Genomic DNA, 23,265 nt, shown 5'->3' with positions numbered 1-23,265 from the left:
CGGGGGTTGGCCTTTTTCAGGAACTGTGGTTGTTGTTGTTTTTCGGTCCCCTTTTTGAAGCAATGTTTTACGGCCGGATGCCCTTCCTGACGCCAACCCTTTTTGCCGCCTTTAACGACAAGCAGGGAATTACCAGTGAACTGGTACTCAATTTGCCGACCTCGGAAGGATGACAGGCTGAGTCAACCCGCCCCCCTGGCGTTAATTCAGCGATTGACCGGGATTCGAACCCAGGATCCTAGGATCCTAAGCCGGCACCCTAGCCGCTAGCCCAACACCAGGGCTATATATATATACATATACATATATACATTGTTGTGGTTTTGAGAATAAAGGATAACCCCCCTCGTAGGTAGACGCACCACAACATGTAGCCTCGCTGTAGTATAGTTATCTCTTAGTGAATGTAAGCGTAGTCTCCTTTCCTGTGTTAATTTTGCGTTGAGCAGGCCAGAGAGTAGGCCTCAATTAGGCTGGAATACCATGTGCTCGGCCTGAACAAGTCTGGCAAGGCCAAAGGGAGGAGCTGCAGGGGGAGTGGCCGGTAAGCAACGAGCCGCCAATCAGAGCTCAAGGGGAGTGGCTCACCACGGCGACGGGAGGAGGGGCATGGAACATTCGGGTAAGGCCGGGGCGGAGCCATAAAACCCTGCCCCGGGCCCCCCGCCTCAGTCAGAATCGGGGAGAGTTGAGTGGAGTTCAGTTGAGTTGAGTCGAGTCAGAGAGAGAACCGCAGCAGACAAGAACGCGTCAGAATCGCCCAGCTCCTGAACGAGTCGGAGTGCTTGTAACTGCTTGAACTGCTTGTAATATCTCGTTGTACATGAACATTCCCCGTGCCCTGCGCTGTGCGGTTGTATTAATCGCGCTTGAGGGGACGATCCATTCCGGAGCCACCTCCGCCGACGACCCTCCTACCTGGGCTCCCTGCATCCGTGCCGTGACCACCAGAGGGCCACGCCGGGCGAGCTGTCCCGGAGCGACCGACGGCAAGGCGCGTTTGGCGCGCGAACTTCCTTCCTTCTTTTTCCCCGCGTGAGTGAGAGGGCCCTTTGTCTGGGAATTTGTTAAGATTGATTAAGCATCTGCTCTGTGTCCCCTTTCCTTTATACTGATTATTGTACAAAAATAATAAACCGTGTTCTTCCTCTTATTTGACCGTTCCCGTCATTTCCATTAATTGGCCTCGCATCGTACGAATAGAACCGCTCGAATCGGATTCAATACAAGTAACGGCACGAGTCACGTGATACGCACACCGCTCGGGCGTATTCGATTAGCGTGGCATGTGCGAGGTCTGGTCCCCGTTTTCGTGGCAGCGTGGGTCAAAGGTACATGCGGCGTCGACCCGATACCCTTTTTCAAGCTCGCTGCGGAAGCGACGATTCGGCCTCGTGGACAAGAAGACCCGAGGGGGAAAAGGGGCTTAACCCCTGCAACAAATTGGTGTCAGGAGTGGGATAATTGGACCTAGGGTGCGCTTCACGCACTCAAAATTACGAGTGGACGAAATTTAGTTTTAAAAGCCAAATTAAATTCGTACCATGGCTGGCCAAGACGATCAAATGCCAGTGGGGGTAGAAGAGGAGGTAGATAAGGAGGAATTAATGACCCAGGACCCACGGGAAGAATTGGGAGAAGAGGACATTGATGAGGGGCCGGCAGCAGGGGTAGAAAATGGCGGCGCCTCGCACATGGCGGCGGAAGCCGAGCCCACGGTGCCAAGGTACATGCAATTATTTATGGCGCAAATACAGGCATCCATAAAAATGGAGGGGGATCGACTGAATGGCAAAATGGACGTCCAAGAGAATAAATTGAAAGAAATGGGGGGCAAAATGGATACCCAAAGTGACAAATCCACCCGGGACATGAAAAAAATGGGTGACCAATTGAAAGAAATGTGGGGACAAATCCACCCGGGAATTGGAAGAGGTGAAAAAGGGGATGGGAAGCAAAATGGACACCCAAAAGAACTAATTGGAAAAAATGAGGGTGGCGTCTAAGAGGGAAATAGAAGAGATGGGGGAGGACATAAGGCGCGGGTTGAGTGAGGAGGTCGCATTGGTACGCGACGAGGTAAAGCAGTGCGAGAAGCGTGTGGAGGAGTTGAGGAAGAGTACGGCCAGATTGCATGGGGGTATAGAGGAATTGACGCGGGAGGTAGAGAAGCTGACAGTGGGACAGCAGGAATGAAGGGAGCAAGTGGGTAAGAACACCGACGTAATAGGGGGGCTGAAAGCAGCACAAAAGGAAATAAGACGGGAGGTGATAGCGACGAAGGAGGAGTGTCAAATGGTACACGAGTAGTCCAGTCATTCTAGCGAACTTTTACCCCTAACCCACCACTAATTGCAAGAGAAAAAAAATGATATTTTTCTGAAACCTGTCGATCCTCTGAACAAATACATAAAATTATACTCAATTATAATGAGTGGATCATACTTTATTTTCAGATTGAACGAGAGCCGTGAACGAGAGGTGGAGTGACGCTTGCAGTGAGAGATTTGATCAGTGTGCTGAGAGAATCTTGCAGCTTCCGGACACAGACACTACACAAAGTGCCTGCACATATATCTGCAACTGATGACCGAGTTACCAAAGGACCATCCAGAAGTACATCAGAAATTTCTTCAGGAGACACCTGAAAAACAAATTCAGGAGACAGAGCAATGGTTTGTGTGTACGGAGACAAACCATCAGACAATTTGAACGAATTGAGGGTAGCAAAATTTCATGCTAAGGTGACAACAAACAAAACGTCGTTGCACCCATGGGTACTTCCGCCCACGAGCTCAGCTTCCAAATATCACAGCCTATGGGTATTCCAACAGGTTCAGGAGTGGAAAGGACACAAACTCAACCCGCTTGACCGGGGATGGAGGATCATGGACACCAGGATGATCCCTATGCATTCTGACCTCGCTGCAGCACCAGACTATCTCCTAAAGCTGGTTAGGTGTTCTTGCAAGGGTGGTTGCAGTGATAAACGTTGTGGTTGTCGGAAACTTGGGCTGCCTTGCACATTTGCATGCAGGGAGTGCAGAGGTATTTGTGCAAATGCAGACGAATCAGTGGACGTTTTCGAGGATGCTGATGATAGTGACCATGGAAGAGATGAAGTGACGTGTTAAATATTGTGAACGGACAGAAGGACATTGGGTACAAATAGTTGTGGTAGTGTATTCAAACATGGTTAAATAAATAATTTAGAGTTGATTTGGTGTATTATTAAGAGTGATATTGTCATATAATTAATTTCCAAACATTGCGGTAGTCCGAAAAGTTCCCAAATCGGAAAGGACCTGAAAAACCATGTTCCACTCAATATATTTAAGTATAATTTTGGGCAGATATTTAGTAGACATCAAGGTCTCAGAAAAGTATTACTTCGTTTCTCTTGCAATTAGTGGCGGGTCCATTCACATTTTGACTGGACTAGAGGGGCTGACCAAGAGGATAGATGAGGTGGTAGAGACGTTGGGGACAAGGGAACGAGATGTCAGGACCCATATAGAGACGACTAGGGTGGTCTTACAGGAAGAAATTGCGGAGGTGCACCGGGAAATAGAAGGGGTGAAGCAAAAGTTGGAAGAAGTAGAAGAATGGTGAGTGAAATTAAGAAGAGACGGAAGCAGACAAAAAAAGAAATAAAGGAGGAGGTGATGGAATACGTGCAAGGTCTGTGTTCACATCGTGATGACGTGCTTGCTAACCAAATAAAGAGTTTGCAGGTGGCGGAGGAGAGCGAGGAAGAAGAAGCGCCGAGGTGAGTGGCGATATTGGTGGAAATGTGTATGGTGCGAGGGGAGGTTCGACGAGCTTGGGGTTTGGAATAGACCCGGGCGTTCGTGAAAGGCCGAATGCAAGGTGTGCGACCGCCACAGAGGGCGTGGAGAGAGGGTGTGCGTATGGGTGTCCGACAATGGGGTGTGCGAAAGGTGTTTGTGAGCCGGGGTGTGCGAGTATGGAATGGGTAGCGGGTTGCGAGGAGGCGGCCCAGGCATCCCCACCGACCGGAGTAGTTTTTAGTGGGACGAGTAACGCACGCAAGCCCCCGGGGAATAGTGTACTATGGGGGCCCGAACGGTTCGGCCCCGAGTTAACCCCACAGGGAGCGGCGTACGGGGTCCGACCATCGGGCGGCCATAAGGTCCCGCTCGCGCCGTATGACGGCAAGAGCCATTTGAGGGCGTATCTGGTGCAATTCGATCATGTGTGTAGGGGTAACGGTTGGAACCCGGACGAAGGTGGGCACACCTAGTGGCAGCGCTGCGCGGCGGCGGAGGTTCTAACGGCCTTACCACCGGGTGCTCTCACCCTGCCAGAACTCCGTGCGGCCCTAATTAATCGTTTCGGCGTAGAACAGCAGAGCGAGCTTGTTAAAGCTCAGCTCGCGGTGCGAAAAAGAAATCCCGAGGAGACCATCGGGGAATTGGTTTATGACATTCGCCGCGCAGTGGGGATAGCGCATGCGGACATGGCCGCGACCTCCCAAGAGAGTTTGGCGCTGGACCATTTCATCCAGGCCTTCCTGGACCCCGAGCTTTGGCAACAGCTCGCCATGTGGCGCCGGCGGACCCTGAACCAGGCGGCCGACGCTGCGGCCCGTTGGGAGGCGGCGAGGCCCCTGGCCCAGGGGAGCGAGCGCCATGCAGTGGCCGTGAGACAGGTCGGGCTCGTGGCTGGTGGCGGGCCCCCGAGAGGATCCACCCCCGAAAGGGGCCCTGACCTGGAGAACATGGTCCAAAGGCTGGTGGACCAGCGCCTAGCGGGATCTGGAACATGGCACGTGGCTCCGGAGGTGGCACACGGTAGGCACAATCAATTGCCCCAATTCGGGACTACAGGGGGGGAAATTTGGAATTCCGGAGGCAAGCACCTTACCAGGTGAGGTGCTATAATTGTAACTGGGTGGGTCACCGTGCGCGGGAGTGCAGAGCCCTGCGCCGGGATGGACCCCGGCAGCCGGGACCATCAACTCCACCTCAAACGGGTCGGGCTAGCCGACCCCAGACACCCCCCTGCCAGGGCCCGGGAAACTAATAGGTGCCGAGCATGCAGGGCCGTGTTCGGCAGTAGGGGATGGAGAAGAGCCCTCATTGACGCGACAGGTCATCTATTGTGGCCAAAGACGCCGTAGTGGACACAGGAGATCAGCACTGTGATCCTTGATTCGAGTACAGACGGCTGGGATAAGATCCAGCGTCTGGAAAATCATAGTTTGCAGTTGGCTACCGGGGTAACGGCCCCCATCATAGGGCGTGGTTTTGTAACCCTCAAGTTAGGGTCGGTAAAGAGGGAGATAGAAGTTTGGGTGGCAGAAGAAGTGAGATGGTAAACCGGAGACAGTGAGAATTGAAAAGTGACATCTTGTACCGCAAATGGGTAGAGATTCCCTCTGAAAGAACTTCCTGGCTGGTGATAGTTCCAGAGAAATTTAAGAACACCATTTTGCAGTAAGTGCATGGTACCCGCTCCGGTGTGCGACCCATGCCTAATCGGGTTGGATTTGTTGACTGCCAGCTGTTGTAAAATCGATTTGTGCCGGGGGACCCTGCAAGTGGGAATAGATGAACTGCCATTGGACGGGGTGAGCACGGCCGAGAGGACGGAGCTGGAGGCTTCTGAGGCCGTGACCATTCCCCCAAGGGCCGAGGCCATAGTGCCGGCCCGATGGCTAGCTCGCCCAACTTGGCAGGAGTCCTGAGGCCTAGTCGAACCAGTGGCAGCGCAGTCCGTCCCGGGTTTAGTCGTGGGCCGCACCATCGTAAAAACGGACAGGCCGGTGGTGGCCATCCGAGTAATTAATGTAAGTACAGAACCACGCATTATAGGACGGGGCACAAAGATAGCGGGCTGCACACCAGTTAATGAAGTCGCGGCAGTGAGGGATGAGAACGTCAAGCCGAGCCGGTCCCGGAGGGAGTCCCAAGGAAATGGTAGGAATTGGCCCGATCCCATTTGTGAGATGGTAAACCGGAGACAGTGAGAATTGAAAAGTGACATCTTGTACCGCAAATGGGTAGAGATTCCCTCTGAAAGAACTTCCTGGCTGGTAATAGTTCCAGAGAAATTTAAGAACACCATTTTGCAGTAAGTGCATGGTACCCGCTCCGGCGGCCATTTGGGAAGGACAAAGACTCCATCTCGGGTCCGCCGGAGGTTCTATTGGGTGAATATAGGGCGTGATATACAGGACTGGTGTCGGAGATGCGACACCTGTACTGCTAAAAAGGGACTAGCACAGAGGATGAGAGCCCCCCTTCAATTACACCAGGTGGGGGCCCCCCTTGAGCGGGTGGCCATGGATATTCTAGGACCACTACCCCGCACCCGCCAAGGTAAAAAATACATCCTAGTGGTTATGGAGTATTGCACCAAGTGGCCGGAGGCCTATGCCCTACCCAACCAAGAAGCCAGGGTGGTAGCACAGGCCTTCGTGGAAGGATTTGTATGTCGGCATGGGATTCCGGAGGAGCTGCACACCGACCAGGGTCGAAATTTTGCAAGTCAATTGCTAAAATATGTGTGCAAGCTCCTGTCAATTAGGAAAACAAGGACAACGCCCTTGAGACCTCAATCTGACGGGATGGTGGAAAGGTTCAACCGAACTCTGGTTCAACAATTGGCGTTGTTTACCACCACCCGTCAGGAGGACTGGGACGAACATCTCCCGTATTTGTTAATGGCCTACCGAACCAGCCAGCACGGGGCCACCGCATGTAGTCCGGCGTTGCTCATGTATGAGCGGGAGTTGCGGGCTCCCGCCGACTTGCTATGCGGTCCCGTGCCAGAGACCCCTAATAGACCGCCGGGGGAGGGCTATGCACGTCACCTGGAAGAAGGCATGGAGAGAGTCCATGCCTTCGCACGCCGCCGGCTTCAGCTGGCGGGTGCCAAGATGAAGCGCAGGTACGACCACCGGAGCCAGGGGAGTCAGTATTCTCCGGGGATGAAGATTTGGTTCTTCAATCCCCGGAGGCGGAAGGGCAGGTGTCCCAAGCTCACCTCGCCCTGGCAAGGCCCGGGGGTCGTCCTGGCGCAAATTTGTGACGTGGTCATCAAGATCAAAATGGGGCCACGAGCCCTCCCGTGGATCGTCCATGCCGACCGGATAAGACCCTGCACCGGCGAACAGGCGCCCTCATGAATCGCCTTGGCTTGAGAGGCCGAGGCAAGACCCAGTACCTCTAATGACGGGGGCTCATAATTCAGAGGGCTGGGGGGAGTAGTGTTGGGGAATGGTGCCCGGCGTGAAGGGATGGTAGTTTCACCATTCCTCACTCTGGGGCTCATGAGCATTAGAGTAGGGGGATGGAAGTGACATGCACATGGAGGGACCAGCGAAGGTTACCTCCATGGGGCACTGAAGCTAGCCGAGGGCGGGCTCGGTTAATTGTTAGGGAATCAGCAGACAGTAGGGACAAGATTTAAGTAGTGACATTTGTACAGGTAGAGGGGACGTAGCGAGATTAGGTGGTTGATAATGACGAGGGGGTGCTTCGTTTAATGGGAAGACGGGGAAGCACGAGTATTAGGGGAAGCAGTCAGCTAGATGATGCTGTGTGTGTGAGGATTGTATTGAGCAAATGAGGAATTGGTTGAGAATAACCAGGAATTGTGTATTGAGATAAATGGAGTTGTGTTGGAGGGTATGGGAAAAGGTGTAAGAGGACAAAAGGTGTGCGAGGAAAGTGGTGTGCGAGATAAATGGTGTGAAATGAGTAGTGTGGAATGCTTGGTGTGAAGTAAAAGGTGTGGAATGCATGGTGCGAAGGAATGAATGGGGGAAAATGGACCCATTCACAAATACCCGGGGTAGGTAGTTTAAAGCCAGGTAGAGGGCTTAGGTAAATTGTTTGGATATTGACACCTGTGGTGCGGGAAGTAGCAAGAAGTGCTTTGGTTGGGTGCATGAGTCTATGAAATGGCTGGGCGCGTGGGCTTTGTTGGTGCGTATGGTTATTGGAGCACTCCGCCACTGGTAGTTTGTCGGCCAGGTGAGGCCGCAGGTAGGCTCTGGGAGCCAGTCAGAGTAGTCGTGAGTAGTGTTCAATGGGGCCTGAGGATCCAAGAGAAGGACCCGGGTAGCCCAATGCCAGAGAGGGTATCAGAGGGGTAAAGAGCCAGGAGGGGCCTTTCCCAGTTAGGTAGTCGCAGGAGCAGGTAAGCTCGGGTGGCGACTTCAGTGGCGGAGGTGCGCAGGTAGTTGGACCTGCTAGTGGAGCCACACGACCCAGCTCTGAAATTGTGCAAAGGCACAGTGTGAAAAATTGGGGTGAGACCCAAATTCATGGGCACCGCAGAGTGGTCAATGGGGAATTCAGTTTTTAGAACCACATAGTGTAAAGAGGCCATTGGCAGGGTATGACCCCGGGTAGTGTAAGTGAGTTAATGTTATTGGAGTAGTTAGGATTTGAGGAGTTCCCTTCGCGCCATCCACATCCATTCACCGAGGATGACAAAGCTCCGCACCAAGACCAAGTGCAAATATTTGAGAGTGAGACGCATCATGACGTGATGAGACAATGTGTTTGTTCCCTTCCTTCCTTCCTGGGAGGGACTGGGAGACGAATTTGGCTTAGAGGGGGATATGGGAGACAGGACGTAGTCACAAATTTGTTAATACAGGGAAGGGCAAGGGTAGTGTAAGCTGACGTTGGGGGGCACGAACGGTTAGGGACAAGCCTGCTCTGCTCGTTCGTCTGCGCCCCTCATGCTGCATTACCTTGTATTGCTGTGTATCTCTGTGCCTTTTCCACTTTGCTGGTTGTGCTTTGTCTCTCCCCCACCCTAGGACCATTTTGGAGGTGCAGCTGTGCAGCTGCACCTTGCTACACATGTGCAGCTGAACTGCGTGGCACTTTGCTGCCATATTCCTTGCATTTGTTATAACGTTGCTGCACATGTGCAGCACTTGCTGCCACAGACGCTTTGCTGCACATTACCACATTACACATTATGGACCACAGGTTTTGTGGCCTTACACTTTGCTGTGCAGCACTTTGCTGCAAACTCACCTTGCATCTTCGGACCACGTGTTTTGAGTGGCATCAATGTCATGCAGTTGGACCACATAGGGTTGGCCCTGCTGGCAAAAATAAAAACGAACACACTTTTTGTACATTTTTATTATTGGTGTGCTTGGAAAGAAGAACTGTAAGTTTTATGCACACAGAAGATGCAGGAAGCAAGAAGAAGATGCCAGACAACAGCAAATGTGAACTGTGAAATGTAATTTTTTGAAACGTGTTTTTGTGCATTGCTGTGCTTTCTCTCCCCTCCAATCTTCTTTCCAAAAAGGACAGGTCCTGGGTCATAGAAATGTAAATAAGGTTAGGTTTTGTGATTGTATATAAAATGCTGCCCACCGGCTCTATGTTTAGTTTGAAAATAATTCCGCAATTCGGTTAATTGTGGGCGAGAGTCTGTCAGTTAGCTACTCAACGCAGTAGGTAGGGCATATTTAGTGTTTTAAAACTGTCACCCAGACGGGTTAGAGTAAATGTTAGGGGGAACCACATCTAAGTGTCACACATAATTAAAAGTTAGTCCCGACTCTTTCTCAAAACCGGTCGTTCCAGTTTTTGTAGGTTCGACTCGGGGACGAGTCTGACGAGGGAGGGGGCAGTGTTGCGGTTTTGAGTCTGTCAAGTGAGCCTAATAAAGGTTAAAGTTTGCCCCCCATAGTTAGTCACACAAGCAACATGCAGCCTCGCGATAGTATAGTTATGTCTTAGTATTTGTAAGCTTAGTCCTTTTCCTTTGTGTGTTCTGCGTTGAGTAGGAGCCAGGAGAATAGACCCTACATGCCACCGATTTTCCAGCCACCCTAGCCTCGATCCAGTTTGTTAAGCATTGGTTGATCATTGGGCGAGTTAACACGAGGCAGGCCTAGGAAGGTCGGGGCGAAGTCGAGGGTGGAGCGGCAGAAGCAATGACGGTAAGCACGAGCCGCCAACCAGAGCTCGAGGGTGGTGACAGCGGTGTGGCATCAGAGGGCGTGGTGAGAAGGTTTGGGTGAGTTCCAGAAGGTTCGGGGGGCGTAGCTATAAAACCGCTGCGCAAAAGCCCTCGAAAGGACTTGCTGCGTGAGAGAAAGATAAGAGGACTAGCGCGGGAACACTTAATGAGAGGACTGCTGCCTGAGAGGACTTGTATGAGAGAACTTGCGGTAAGAGGGCTTACAGCGAAGGACTTGCGGCAAAAGGATTGGCGAAATAACTTGATAAGCGGTGAAAGCTGATGAACTTGACGAACTTGCACGAGAACGCGCGCGCTAACCAGCTCGGAGTGTATAGAAGAAGAGGGGTTGGCCGCTACATATACGCGGGCGCAGCCAGACGCGCTTAGAACGAATACAGCACATTTCAGACGCGCGAGTGAGCAAGGCTGAGTTACCGCCAGCCGCGCTAAAGTCCGCCCTCTACCGTTTCGCCCCATCATCTGTTTGTTCGAGCGACGCGCTACGAGTCCCTGCCTTCGCCTGCCACCATCTTCGCGGGACGTGCCGGGGACCGTGGAGAGACGGACGGGGACCATCTCTGGATGCGTTGGGGAACACCTACCCATCTGCAATTCCCTGTGCGAGTGTGAGACGGGCCCGTTGTCCAAGAGATAAGTTAAGACTGCTTCAGGATTGCTCTGTGTCTCTTCGTCCTTGAACTGTATGTACGTGTGGGAAATAATTAAACTGTTTGTTCTTCCTTTCTTCCTGATTAGACCATTTCTGTGGTTTCTCCATTTGACTAAGCGTGGCACGAATAAGATCGCTCCAATCGGGTTCCACAAAGTAAGACTGCGCGGACCACGTGTACGCAATTCGCTCGGCGTACTCAAACCACACGTGGTTCGTGCGAGGCTTGTTTCCTCGCTCCCAGGGCAGCGCGGGGAATTAGGAACGAGCGAAAAGTAGTCCCGAAACCCTACGCTGCGTGTGTCCGGGAGGGACGTCTCAAGTCTCGGTAACGCCAGGCCCAGTAAAGACAAGGGGTTTAATCCCCCCTTGGTAAGGAGAAGAAGGCCGGCGTAGAGAACCGTAACAATATATATATATATGTATATATATATATATATATATATATATATATATATCTATCTATCTATAATTCCAGCAATCTCTGTGTGTCTGTCTGTGTGTCTGTGTGTTTGTCTGTGACCGCTGTTTCTCGACAACCACGGGTCCGATATACTTGAAACTTGCCAGGTATATTGCTGGGGACCCGAGGATGTGCCTTTTCAAGGTTTGTAATTAATCGGACAAGTACCTACCGAGCTATGTCCAAAAAACGCTTCAACCAATCAGAGAGCAGCGAGCTATCACGTGTGCCGAACCGTTAATGCAATGCAAGCGTTAATGCGTTAATGCAAGGCTTTTCTTTTTTTCCCGCTTCTCTTTCTACTTTTCCTTGCGATTAAATTGCAAACAGCCAAAATACGTTGGCGCTAATTGAATAATTGGCCATTAACACTAAAATAATCGTAACTGCGATATGCCAACTTCCGGACAGTGCAGCCTTCCATGTTGTTGTTGTTTGCAGCAGCTGTTTGCAGCAAGGCAAGGCTTTTCTTTTTTTCCCTCTTCTCTTTCTACTTTTCCTTGCGATTAAATTGCAAAAAGCCAAAATACGTTGGCGATAATTGAATAAATGGGCATTAATAGATAGATAGATAGATATGCGATATGCGAACTTCCGGACAGTGTGCGCGTTACGAGCTGACCGCCATTACGGTACGTAATTCGATTTCTTATGCGCATTATTTCTCCCAATTCAGTCAGAGCGAAGGGCGGAAGCGAAGAGCGTTGTTATTTTTTGTTTACGGGCGTACGGGCGGGGTAGAGCGTACGGGTAGCGTTTTTTTTTTTTTTTGGCAAGGAACGGGCACCCACGTACGGGCAATGCCCTAGTATCTATAATTCCAGTAATCTCTGTACGTTTGTACGTTTGTACGTTTGTCTGTCTGTGACCGCTGTTTCTCGACAACCACGGGTCCGATATACTTTTAACTTGCCAGGTATATTGCTGGGGACCCGAGGATGTGCCTTTTCAAGGTTTCATATTAATCGGACAATTACTTACCGAGCTATGTCCAAAAAACGATTCAACCAATCAGAGAGCAGCGAACGATCGCGTGTGCCGGCGTTGCGAATGGACCAAACCATTCCATGTAAATAGAGGGGGGGGGGGGGGGTTCTGTGGTCGTTGCGAATGGACGAAACCATTTCATGTAAATAGAGGGGGGGGGGATTGTCACTGTACTCGCAAGCCGTTCGCCGTTCGCTTTGGCGTTGCGAATGGACCAAACCATTTCATGTAAATAGAGGGGGGGGATATAATTTTAGATAGATATATAGTACGGGCATATATATAGTACGGGCATGCCCTAGTATATACAATAACAATATATATAGCCTGGTGTTGGATTAGCGGTTAGGGTGCCGGCTTGGGATCCTCGGATCCTGGGTTTGAATCCCGGTCGATCGCTGAATTAACGCCAGGGGGGTTGACTCAGCCTGTCATCCTTCCGAGGTCGGCAAATTGAGCACCAGCTTACTGGGATGAATGATTACGGTGTGTACCCCGATTTAGAATAGGTACACCATATCCCTGCGCATCGTAAGAGGCGACCAAGGGTTGGCGTCAGGAAGGGCATCCGGCCATAAAAACATTGCCTCAAACAGGGAACCATGATTGTCATGGGGCCCGCAAGGCTAACCCCCGCTCCAGCGGGGAAAATGGCCTTAAAACGATCATTCATTCATTCATATGTGCAGTCTGTGTTGTGTTGTGTTGTCCTGTGTTGTGTTGTCCTGTGTTGTGTTATCCTGTGTTGTCACTGAACTACTTTCTCATACTTTTGTGAAATCGTACCAAACTTCTGGTATGCACATATCTCTCCTGTCGGTATGTCCTAAGGGTAGTTAAAAAAAAAAAAAAAGTTTTTTTAATTTTTATTTTTGGGGAATTTTTTGGGGGAATTTTTTTTTTTTAACTTAAGTTTTCAACTTCAATTGCTTATAAAATGTGATATCACGTATATTACAAATACATTTGAATATTGAATATTTTGAATTATTGTTTGAATTGTGATTGGTTTAAACCATGACAAAACGGCAACTCGGGTACAGTTATTTATCGATATATCTACACATCTGGGCAGTGTCTGTGTTGTCACATAACAACTCCCTCAAACTTTTGTTTCCGTGGTTGTGAAGTGTTTTTGATAATGTTGTGGTGGTTTTGAATCACGTGGTGGTAAGGTATTTTGAATGTTGTGGTGGTGAAGTGTTTTTAAATGACGTGGTGGTGAGGTGTTTTTAAATCACATGGTGGTGAAGTGTTTTTAAATGACGTGGTGGTGAGGTGTTTTTAAATCACATGGTGGTGAGGTGTTTTTAAATCACATGGTGGTGAGGTGTTTTTAAATCACATGGTGGTGAGGTGTTTTTAAATCACATGGTGGTGAGGTGTTTTTAAATCACATGGTGGTGAGGTGTTTTTAAATCACATGGTGGTGAGGTGTTTTTAAATCACATGGTGGTGAGGTGTTTTTAAATCACATGGTGGTGAGGTGTTTTTAAATCACATGGTGGTGAGGTGTTTTTAAATCACATGGTGGTGAGGTGTTTTTAAATCACATGGTGGTGAGGTGTTTTTAAATCACATGGTGGTGAGGTGTTTTTAAATCACATGGTGGTGAGGTGTTTTTAAATCACATGGTGGTGAGGTGTTTTTAAATCACATGGTGGTGAGGTGTTTTTAAATCACATGGTGGTGAGGTGTTTTTAAATCACATGGTGGTGAGGTGTTTTTAAATCACATGGTGGTGAGGTGTTTTTAAATCACATGGTGGTGAGGTGTTTTTAAATCACATGGTGGTGAGGTGTTTTTAAATCACATGGTGGTGAGGTGTTTTTAAATCACATGGTGGTGAGGTGTTTTTAAATCACATGGTGGTGAGGTGTTTTTAAATCACGTGGTGGTGAGGTATTTATAATTACGTGGTGGTGAGGTATTTATAATTACGTGGTGGTGAGGTGTTTTTAATTATGTGGTGATGAGGTGTTTTGAATTACTTGGTGGTGAGGTGTTTTTAATTTCGTGGCTGTGAGGTGTTTTTATTACGTGTTTTATGGCTGTGAGGAACTGAGTGGGCGTGCTGATGTGCTTAGTGCTTAGTTTCGGGAACTGAGTGGCGTGCTGATGATGAGGGGAGTGTCGTTGAAGCTGAAGGGAAAAGTGTATGCTGCATGTGTGAGAAGTGTTATGATTTATGGGAGCGAGACATGGGTAATGAACGGAGAGCAGCAACGAAGGTTGGAAAGGGTGGAAATGCGAATGGTTCGACGGATGTGCGGAGTATCGTTGAGAGAGAGGAAGACAAATGATGAATTGCGAAAGATGATGGGAATAGAGCCTGTGATTGATGCTGTGAAGAGGAACAGGTTGAGATGGTTTGGTCATGTGTTGAGGAAGGATGAAAGTGACTGGTTGAGAAGAGTGATGGAAATGAATGTCGAAGGAAGTAGAGGACAGGGAAGACCGAAAAAGACTTGGCTAAAGATGGTGGAAGAAGAAATGCGGGCAAGGGGGTTAAGGGGAGATGTAGAAAATAGGGCAAAAGGGAGAAGATTGTCATGGGGCCCGCAAGGCTAACCCCCACTCCAGCAGGGAAAATGGCCTTAAAATGCTTGTTGTTTTATATATATATAAATTGCAAGTGTGTTGCCATTGTGTGTGTGTGTGTTGCCATTTTTATCATGGATGGCCAAACGAATCTTCGTCAAATTTCAGAGGTTCAACAGTGAGTTCCAGGGAGTGTTTAAGGCAAAAACAATGAAAATTTTTGAAGAAGTTGGATTTATTTTTTTAATCACTCTATAGTGACTAAGCCTAAATGTAGCTATGTGAAAGGTATTATTACATTATCGCTGGCCCCATTCATTAGTCGGTGTGGCGAAGTTTTTTGGCCCTCACAAAAAAAAATTGATTTCTTCAAAATGCCAACAGGATTAGAACAGCACCAGGCAACGCCAGGTACCCCGAATAGTTCGGTATAAAGATTGTTGGTGTTTCTTTGAAAAATGAATCTTGTTCTGAGAACTTTTGATGATAATGTTAAACACCCACCATAAATGATAATGTTAAAAACATATATAAACTCTTGCCTTGAAAGACTGAACTGCACATGTCAGCCTCCTGTTTCACCCCAACAACAAAATCTGAAACAAACCACAACACAAAAATACAGCTTAATAAGAAACATGACAAAAATCTGCACAAAATCAAATCATTGCCTTTCGAACCAAAGTGGCACTTATAATTTTTTTTTTTTTAACCAACGCAATGTTTGATACTGTGTTTGTCGTGAATAAAGAAAATATTGATATATGTCCTGCATTAATGTGTAAAGGCAGCTCGTTTGTGAACAAAGGCAATTACTGATTGCTTGAAGAGAATGATTGATTGACAACCAAAGATGAAGCAACAGCAGAACGTTTTCAGAAACATAAGAATTATGAAATCAAAATAACAAACAGAAAGGATGCATGTATTTTTGTTTTTGGTCCAGGGAATGTTTTTTTTTAGATAACACAAAAGCAAGACCGTTATGACACAACAGACAAATATTCAAAAATAATAAATACAAGTAACTGTGCTCAAAGAATGAGGTTTATCATACTGTATATACTATACAGTGCCTATAGAAAGTCAACAACCCCTTTCAAATTTTTCACCTTTTGTTGCTTTACAGCTTGGAATTAAAATGCATTAATCAGACTTTTTCCACCTTTATTTACACATCGTAACCCACACCTTCCAAGTAAAAAACAAATTCTACAAATTTCAGAAAATTAATTAAAAATACAAAACTAGTTTATCTTGGTTGGATAAGTGTCCACTCCCCGAGTTAATACTTGGTGGAAGCAACTTTGACAGCAATTACAGCTGTGGGTCTGTTGGGATAGATCTCTAGCAACTTTGCACACATTGATTGGGCAATATTTGCCAATTATTCTGCACAAAACTGTTCAAACTCAGTCAAGTGGAGGGGAGCATTGACAGACAGCAATCTTCAAGTCATGCCACAGATTTTTGATTGGACTTAGGTCAGGGCTCTGACTGGGCCACTCAAGGACATTTCTCTTTTTGTTCCTTAGCCACTCCAGTGTAGCTTTGGCTGTGTACTTTGGGTTGTTGTCATGCTGAAAGGTGAACTTCTGTCCCAATTTCAGCTTTTTCTGCAGAGAGCAGCAGGTTTTCTCTAGGATTTTTCTGTATTTTGCTCCATCCATTTTCCCTTCTATCCTGACAAGTGCCCCAGTCCCTGCTGATGAGAAACAACCCCATAACATGATGCTGCCACCACCATGCCTCACAATAGGGATAGTGTTCTTTGGGTGATGTGCTGTGTTGTTAGGGGTAGAATTTGTTTTTCACTTGGAAGTTGTAGGTTACGATATGTAAATAAAGGTGGAAAACGTCTGATTTAATGCAATTTAATTGCAGGCTATAAGTCAACAAAAAGGTGAAAATTTTGAAAGTGGGTGTAGACTTTATATAGGGTCTGTAATTTGGCTTGTGGATGTGTTTGTTTTTGTTTACGTTTGACCATGAGGTAGTGGGAAAAAAATGGAAACACCAATGTAAAGTCACTTAATAGGACGTTAGGATACCACGTGGGGCCAGAAGGCCTGTATGCGCAATGGCATAGAGTCCACCAGCTTTTCAAATTCTGCAGGAGAGATGTGGCACCAACACCATTCTTCTAAGAGAAAGTCAATCAATTCACACCTCTTTGATGGAAGTGGAATACGCTGTCTCAGGCATCATTCCAGAGTATCCCATAAATGCTCGATTGAGTTTAAATCTAGTAACTGAGAAGGCCATGGCAAATGGATAACATCATTGTCATGTTAATAAAACCATTGAGCACATGCTCTGTGGATGGGGCCAAAATAAAACCATTGAGCGACCTCACGTGCTCTGTGGATGGGGACATTGGGGGTCTCCTATTGCAGTATTGCTAGCCATAATTATAGGCAACGAGGTCTGTGCATCATTTTTATGCATGGCCTGGGATGTTATTTGATGAATGAACACATGGGCCACACCTATGTGGAAGTCGTTACTTGGGGTCCCTCATTTACCCAGGTGTTTCCATTTTTTGTCCACTACCTGTATATGCACCCTAAACGGCTAGATAAAACATGTTGAAATTTGGTGGTTGTACTGGTAGTGTGCCTGCGAAGGTTTTAGGCATTAAAAAAACAGGCCCTGGTAAGAGAGTGTAATACAAGTCCCAGTGGTTTATGGTGTTATAATAATATCTGTATGAAAACGATATAGAATAGAAAGTCAGGAGACGACGATGGTTCACGAGCGAGCGGTATTCAATGACAAAGGACGGACTATAACCGAAACAGGCCCGGACAGGCCAGGCCCGGAAATGTCAAAACGAAGGTTACTGACCTTTAAATGAGATAGAAAATAATGTATAATCAGTTATGAGGTTAGTTAGCTACATAATACCGAAAATTTGGTGAAAAATGAAATGGGGGAAAAAGATGAAGAAAAAAAAAAGGAAAAAAAAAAAAGGGGAAAAAAAAAGGCAAATAATCGAGCTCCGTGGGGCTAGACACATGACATTCGCCGAACCAAATATCGAAACCCCTGTCAGATTCCTCCAAACCACTCGGAGAAGATGTAGCTTGAACTCGATTACCCCCTAAAAAGACATCTTTTTCGGGCGTGGCTCTGCCCACAATGGGCACAATACGCCCACTCTAGGCAGGACACAACTACATCATGATATCAACCTCCCACCCAAGTTTCATCAAGATCGGATGATATCATCAGGTAGTTATGCTGCGGACGGACAGACAGACACACAGACAGACGCACACACATGACGAATATAGTGGTCACTTGATAACTCGTGAACCAAAAACTACTTGGCCAATTTCCATACATTCTCCATCTTTTAAGCACTCCTAAACCGCTGGATGAAATAAGTTGAAACTTTGTGGTTGTACTCAGGTACTCAGAGTGTGCATGCGAATGTTTCACCAAGTTGGGATGGCCACCTCCTTCTTCCCCCTTTGGTGTTTCCAGTTACATACAATTTCATTCTGCAATTATGGGAAAGTGCATGATTATTCGACATTTGTTTCACATTCCTCCTTGCCCATTCTTCCTCCAAGCACCCACCTGTTGAATTGGTGCGCTTCATCGCTTTCTGCTCTTCTCTGCCTGTTCTGCTCTCTTCTGTTTTCCAAATGTTTCATGAACATGACTTTGAAAATACATACAGTACAAAAATTTGACAACATTGTTATGGTCAAGGGATTCCAACCACCATTACACCGCCAGGTGGGTAGGGTCGAGATGTCCACCCATAATTTGCATGCAGGTCGGTGGTTTAAGAACCATCCGGTCGCTGGCGAATCTGCCTGTTGAAATGGCCGAGCAAACAGAGACAGACATCTCAGTTTTAATAGCACCTCAACATGCAAACCCAATTCACCCATGTAATGGGTTTGTTCCAAATTACTATTGCACACAAGGAGTTCCTGTTCCCCCAATGGCCACAAGACAGGTTCTCATTACACAGGTTTATTAGCCTGAAAAAAATATGGGCGGTGGAGAGAAGGGAAGAGAAACAGCCGCAAGTGGTGATCACAGACAGAGGTACAACAAGTAAATATAACCACCCGCACCTACGGTTTCGACATCACACTTAATTGCCCATTTCTTATCGCATTCATATGGGGGAACACGGGACTGATATATAATAATAATAATAATTCATTTATTTTGTATAGCGCTTTTCCAGAAGCCCAAAGGCGCTTTGACAGAGTGGAAAACATAATGCATAACAATACATGAAAACAACAATTGCAAAAAGACAAGAATCAAGAAAACAAACAGCAGCGATATACGGCATATATATAAGACAAGAATCAAAAAGACAAGACAAGAATCAATAGGGAAATATTTAAAGCAAAAGGAGGGAGAAGGAGAAGAGATAGTCAGGGGTTAAATGCTGTGGGTTGAATGTTGAATGCAGCGTTGAACAGGTGGGTCTTTAGTGATGTTTTGAATGTGGTGAGTGAGGAGGAGTCTCTGATGGTGTGAGGTAGTGAGTTCCAGAGGGTGGGAGCAGCGATGGAGAAGGCCCTGTCCCCCCAGGATCTGAATTTGGTCCGGATGGAGGGGGTCAGGAGGTTGGTACCAGCAGAGCGGAGGTTGCGGGTGGGAGTGTGTCTGGAGAGGAGGTCAGCCAGGTAGGATGGGGCCAGGTTATGGAGGGCTTTGTATGTCAAGAGGAGGATTTTGTACTGGATTCTCTGGGGGATGGGGAGCCAGTGAAGCTTGTAAAGGACGGGGGTGATGTGGTCACGGGTCCGGGAATGAGTGAGTAGACGGGCAGCGGAGTTCTGAATGTATTGGAGTTTATTGGTGATTTTTGAGGGTGAACCATAGAGGAGGCTATTGCAGTAGTCCAGACGGGAGGTGATGAAGGCGTGGATGAGGGTTTCTGCAGCCGTGGAGGAGAGGGATGAGCGGAGACGGGCAATGTTTTTCAGGTGAAAGAAGGCTGACTTTGTGATCTGTTTAGTGTATTTGTCGAAGGAAAGGGTTTGGTCAAAGATGACGCCAAGATTCCGGATGTGAGGGGAGGTGGATACTGGGATACCGTCGATGTTGAGGGCAAAGTTATGGGTGGATTTTGTGAGCGTTTTTGGGCCAATGATGATTATTTCAGATTTATCACAGTTAAGCTTGAGGAAGTTGATTTGAAGCCAGGATTTTATTTCAGTGATGCAGTTTGTCAGGATAGAGTGGGTGTCGGTGGAGACGGACTTGGTGGAGATGAAAAGCTGGATGTCATCGGCGAAGCAGTGGAATTGGAGACCATGACGGCGGATTAAGTGACCGAGCGGGGACAGGTAAAGGATGAAGAGGAGGGGGCCAAGAACTGAACCTTGGGGGACACCTTGGGGGAGGGGAGCAGTGGGGGATTTGCAGTTATTGATGGAGATGAACTGGCATCTGTCAGAGAGGTATGATTTAATCCAAGAGAGGGCAGTGCCGGTGACGTTAAAGGTGGATTCAAGTCGGGTGAGGAGGATAGTGTGATCGATGGTGTCAAAGGCAGCGCTGAGGTCGAGGAGGACGAGAATGTTGAGGTTGCCAGCGTCAGAGGAGAGGAGAAGGTCGTTGGTGATTTTGAGGAGAGCAGTTTCAGTACTGTGGTTGGAGCGGAATCCGGATTGGAATGTTTCATACAAGTTATTGGCAGAGAGATGATGTTTGAGTTGAGTGGCTACAGCGCGTTCCAAAACTTTTGACAGAAAGGGTAGGTTGGAGATGGGTCTGAAGTTGTTTAGGGTGTCAGGGTTTAGACCAGGTTTTTTTAGAATGGGGGTAACAGCAGCAATTTTGAGGGAAGGTGGGACGATGCCTGTAGACAGGGAGGAGTTTAGTGTTGCAATGATAAGTGGAGAGAGAGCAGGGAGGGAGGCTTTGACAAAGCTGGAGGGGATGGGGTCAAGAGTGCAGGTGGCAGTTTTCATTCCTATGAGGAGTTCAGAGAGGTCAGTAGGAGAGATTGGGGAGAACCGAGACAGGGGATGGCAGGACAAGGGGGGGCAGGTGGTTGGAGGGGGAGCGGGTGCGGCGGTGGTCAAGCTGTTGTAGATGTTGTCAATTTTGCGTTGGAAGAAAGAGAGGAAGGAGATGCAGTTGTCTACTGTGAATGACTGGGTGGTGGTGTTCAGGGGGCGGAGGAGTTTGTTTATTGTCGAGAAGAGTGCTTTTGGGTTTCCGGAGCCAGAGTGGATAATTTGAGAGTAGTAGGCAGAGCGGGCGCGGGAGAGGGCATCTTTGTAGTGTTGTATGTGGTCCTTGTAGGCTTGGGAGTGAACTGTGAGACCCGTTTTATTGCGGAGTCTTTCAAGTTGGCGAGCACGAGTTTTCATCAGGTGGAGTTCAGGGGTAAACCAGGGAGCAGAATGGGTGAAAGAAACTGTTTTGGTTTTTACAGGCGCAAGCTGGTCAAGGCAGGAGGAGAGAGTGTGGTTGTAGTAGTCAGTGAGGTCGGAAGGGGTGTGGAGGTCAATGAAGGGAGAAGTGGACATTTTTTCAGAGAGGGTGGATGAGAATGAGGTAGGTGAAAGAGCGTTTAGCTTACGGAAGTTGATTGTGCGATAATGCCTTGGTGTTGGGGCGGGGATGTTGATGGTCAGAGTGATGGCTAAGTGGTCAGAGAGGGTGAGGTCGGAGCCATAGAGATGGTGCAAATTTAATCCAGTGGAGCAGACAAGGTCCAAAATGTGACCACGGATATGGGTAGGAAAGTCGACATGTTGAGTGAGGTTAAAGCAGGTGAGTAAATCAGTGAAGTCAGTGGTTATTGTGGAGTCAGTGGAGTCCATGTGGATATTGAAATCACCAAGGAGGAGGATTGAGGGGGAGAGGGAACATAGCTGGGTCAGAAAGTAGGAGAAGTCAGACAGGAATGATGGGTGTGGTTTGGGAGGGCGGTAGACGACAGCCATGACTGACTGCGTGTGACCAGAGAGTTTTAAAGCCAGGTGTTCAAATGATGGAGCAGATGAGATGGAGATGAGGTTGGTCTTGATGTCTTGACGGTGGATAACGGCAATTCCACCACCTCGGCCCTCCGAGCGTGGTTTATTGACGTAGGAATATCCATTGGGTGTGGTGAGGTTGAGTGTGTAGTAGTCCAGAGGTTGTTGCCAGGTTTCGGTGAGACAGAGAAAGTCCAGTTTGTTATCCAGGATGTATTCGTTCAGGATGAGGCATTTATTGTTGAGGGACCGGGTGTTGAACAGGGTGAGCTTGATGTTGTTTTGAACAGCAGGGATGAATTCAGGTGATTTAGCCAGGGTTCGTAGGCAAGAGGTGCGATCGTGTGGGTTGCTGTGACCAGGTGCGCTGGGACGAAGAGTGAGAGTGCGCTGAGCCGACCAGAGGACGGGGATGGAGTGACCTGATTGCAAATAAACAAACTTGCGACCGGAGCCACGGTGAATGTACCTGGGTCGTCGGAGGAGTCCATTTGATTTGATGGCAGAGATGCATGATGGGGTGGAGCGGGTATTGAGCAGAAGAAGCCTTGCGGCGGAGTACTTCAGAGCCATGCCAGGCAGGAGCGAAGGGACGAGTACGAGGCCAAGGTCGAGGAGGCAAAGCGGCAAACGCAGCGGCAAACGCAGCGGCAAACGCAGCGGCAAACGACTGCAGCCGCTAATCAAGACCACAGCGGCAAACAAGGCCACAAGGCCACCGGCAAACAAGGCCACGGCCACAAACAACGGGAGCGGGCCTTTCGATTCCGTATTCCGTACCATCAAAAGCAGATTCCGTTATCCAGCCGGAGAACACGCGGCACGTGCGGGTGTGAAAAGGCAGGACAGGTGTGAGATGTCAGGTCAGAAAAGTAGAAGCAGACCCTGTACATCCATCCAGTCGGAGAAGCGGCGAATATGCAACGCCAGCGTCCTCTCGCAACCGAACCCGGAAGTCTATATATTGATGAGAAAGACGAGACACAAAGAACTTGAGACACGAGCGGTCACGCCTGGTCTTGGTGTTGAGACGAGCCGGCGCATGGGCTTGAGAGCCTCGTCCTATGTACAGGTTTGCATGTGTCATTAACAATGTGCAAACTCAGGCAGGAACCACAGGGGCACAGGCAGGAACAGCAGCAACGCAGAGAGAGTGGGGGAGGGAGAGAGAGAGGGGGGGGGGGGGGAGGGAAAAGAGAGAGGAGAGAGAGAGAGCTCGTTGCCAGAGAGCATGTGCAGGAACAGAGTGCTAGAAGAACCAAGCCGGAAGAGAGCGATTTATTGGCCTCTTATAGGTTTCCTTCAAGGTGGCGCCAATTGCCACCCGATGCACACTGATAGTCCCCTCCCTCCATCCCCCCGCCTTCTCGGAGTCTCATGCTCTTCTATGTCCCATGCTCATGCCAACCGCGTGGATGCACTTGGTTCTTGATAGTTCTGTTTGATGTGGCTGTCTGAGGTCCACGTGGAGCCTGGCGCTGCTGTTCTTTTAAATGAAAACGCCACAAGGGAATCACAACGGAGGTGGATACTTTGAGACCTGGAAGGTCTCCGTTCAATCACCTGAAACCCACCGACGTGTGGAGATAACAACAACTTGCATGTACACACATACAACAACAATAACAACAGGCATTTTAAGGCCATTTTCCCTGCTAGAGCGG

The 23,265-nt window shown here is 48.4% G+C and overlaps 1 protein-coding gene across 8 annotated transcripts in view; it reads right to left on the bottom strand.

Annotated features, from left to right (window-relative positions):
• LOC137410669 (uncharacterized) overlaps positions 1-23,265 on the bottom strand; it is a 196,901-nt gene that overhangs the window by 146,485 nt on the left and 27,151 nt on the right. For all 8 annotated transcript variants that reach the window (XM_068096158.2, XM_078765972.1, XM_078765988.1 and 5 more), the window contains exon 4: positions 15,173-15,226. In XM_068096158.2, the coding sequence (XP_067952259.2) occupies positions 15,173-15,226 (54 nt within the window). The remainder of the gene's footprint in view (positions 1-15,172; positions 15,227-23,265) is intronic.

This window comes from Myxine glutinosa, chromosome 1, assembly GCF_964187855.1.
Source record: "Myxine glutinosa chromosome 1, kmMyxGlut1.1, whole genome shotgun sequence".
Lineage (NCBI taxonomy): Eukaryota > Metazoa > Chordata > Myxini > Myxiniformes > Myxinidae > Myxine > Myxine glutinosa.
The sequence above is the reverse complement of the archived record's forward strand: the minus strand, read 5'-3'. Positions and strand labels throughout refer to the sequence as shown.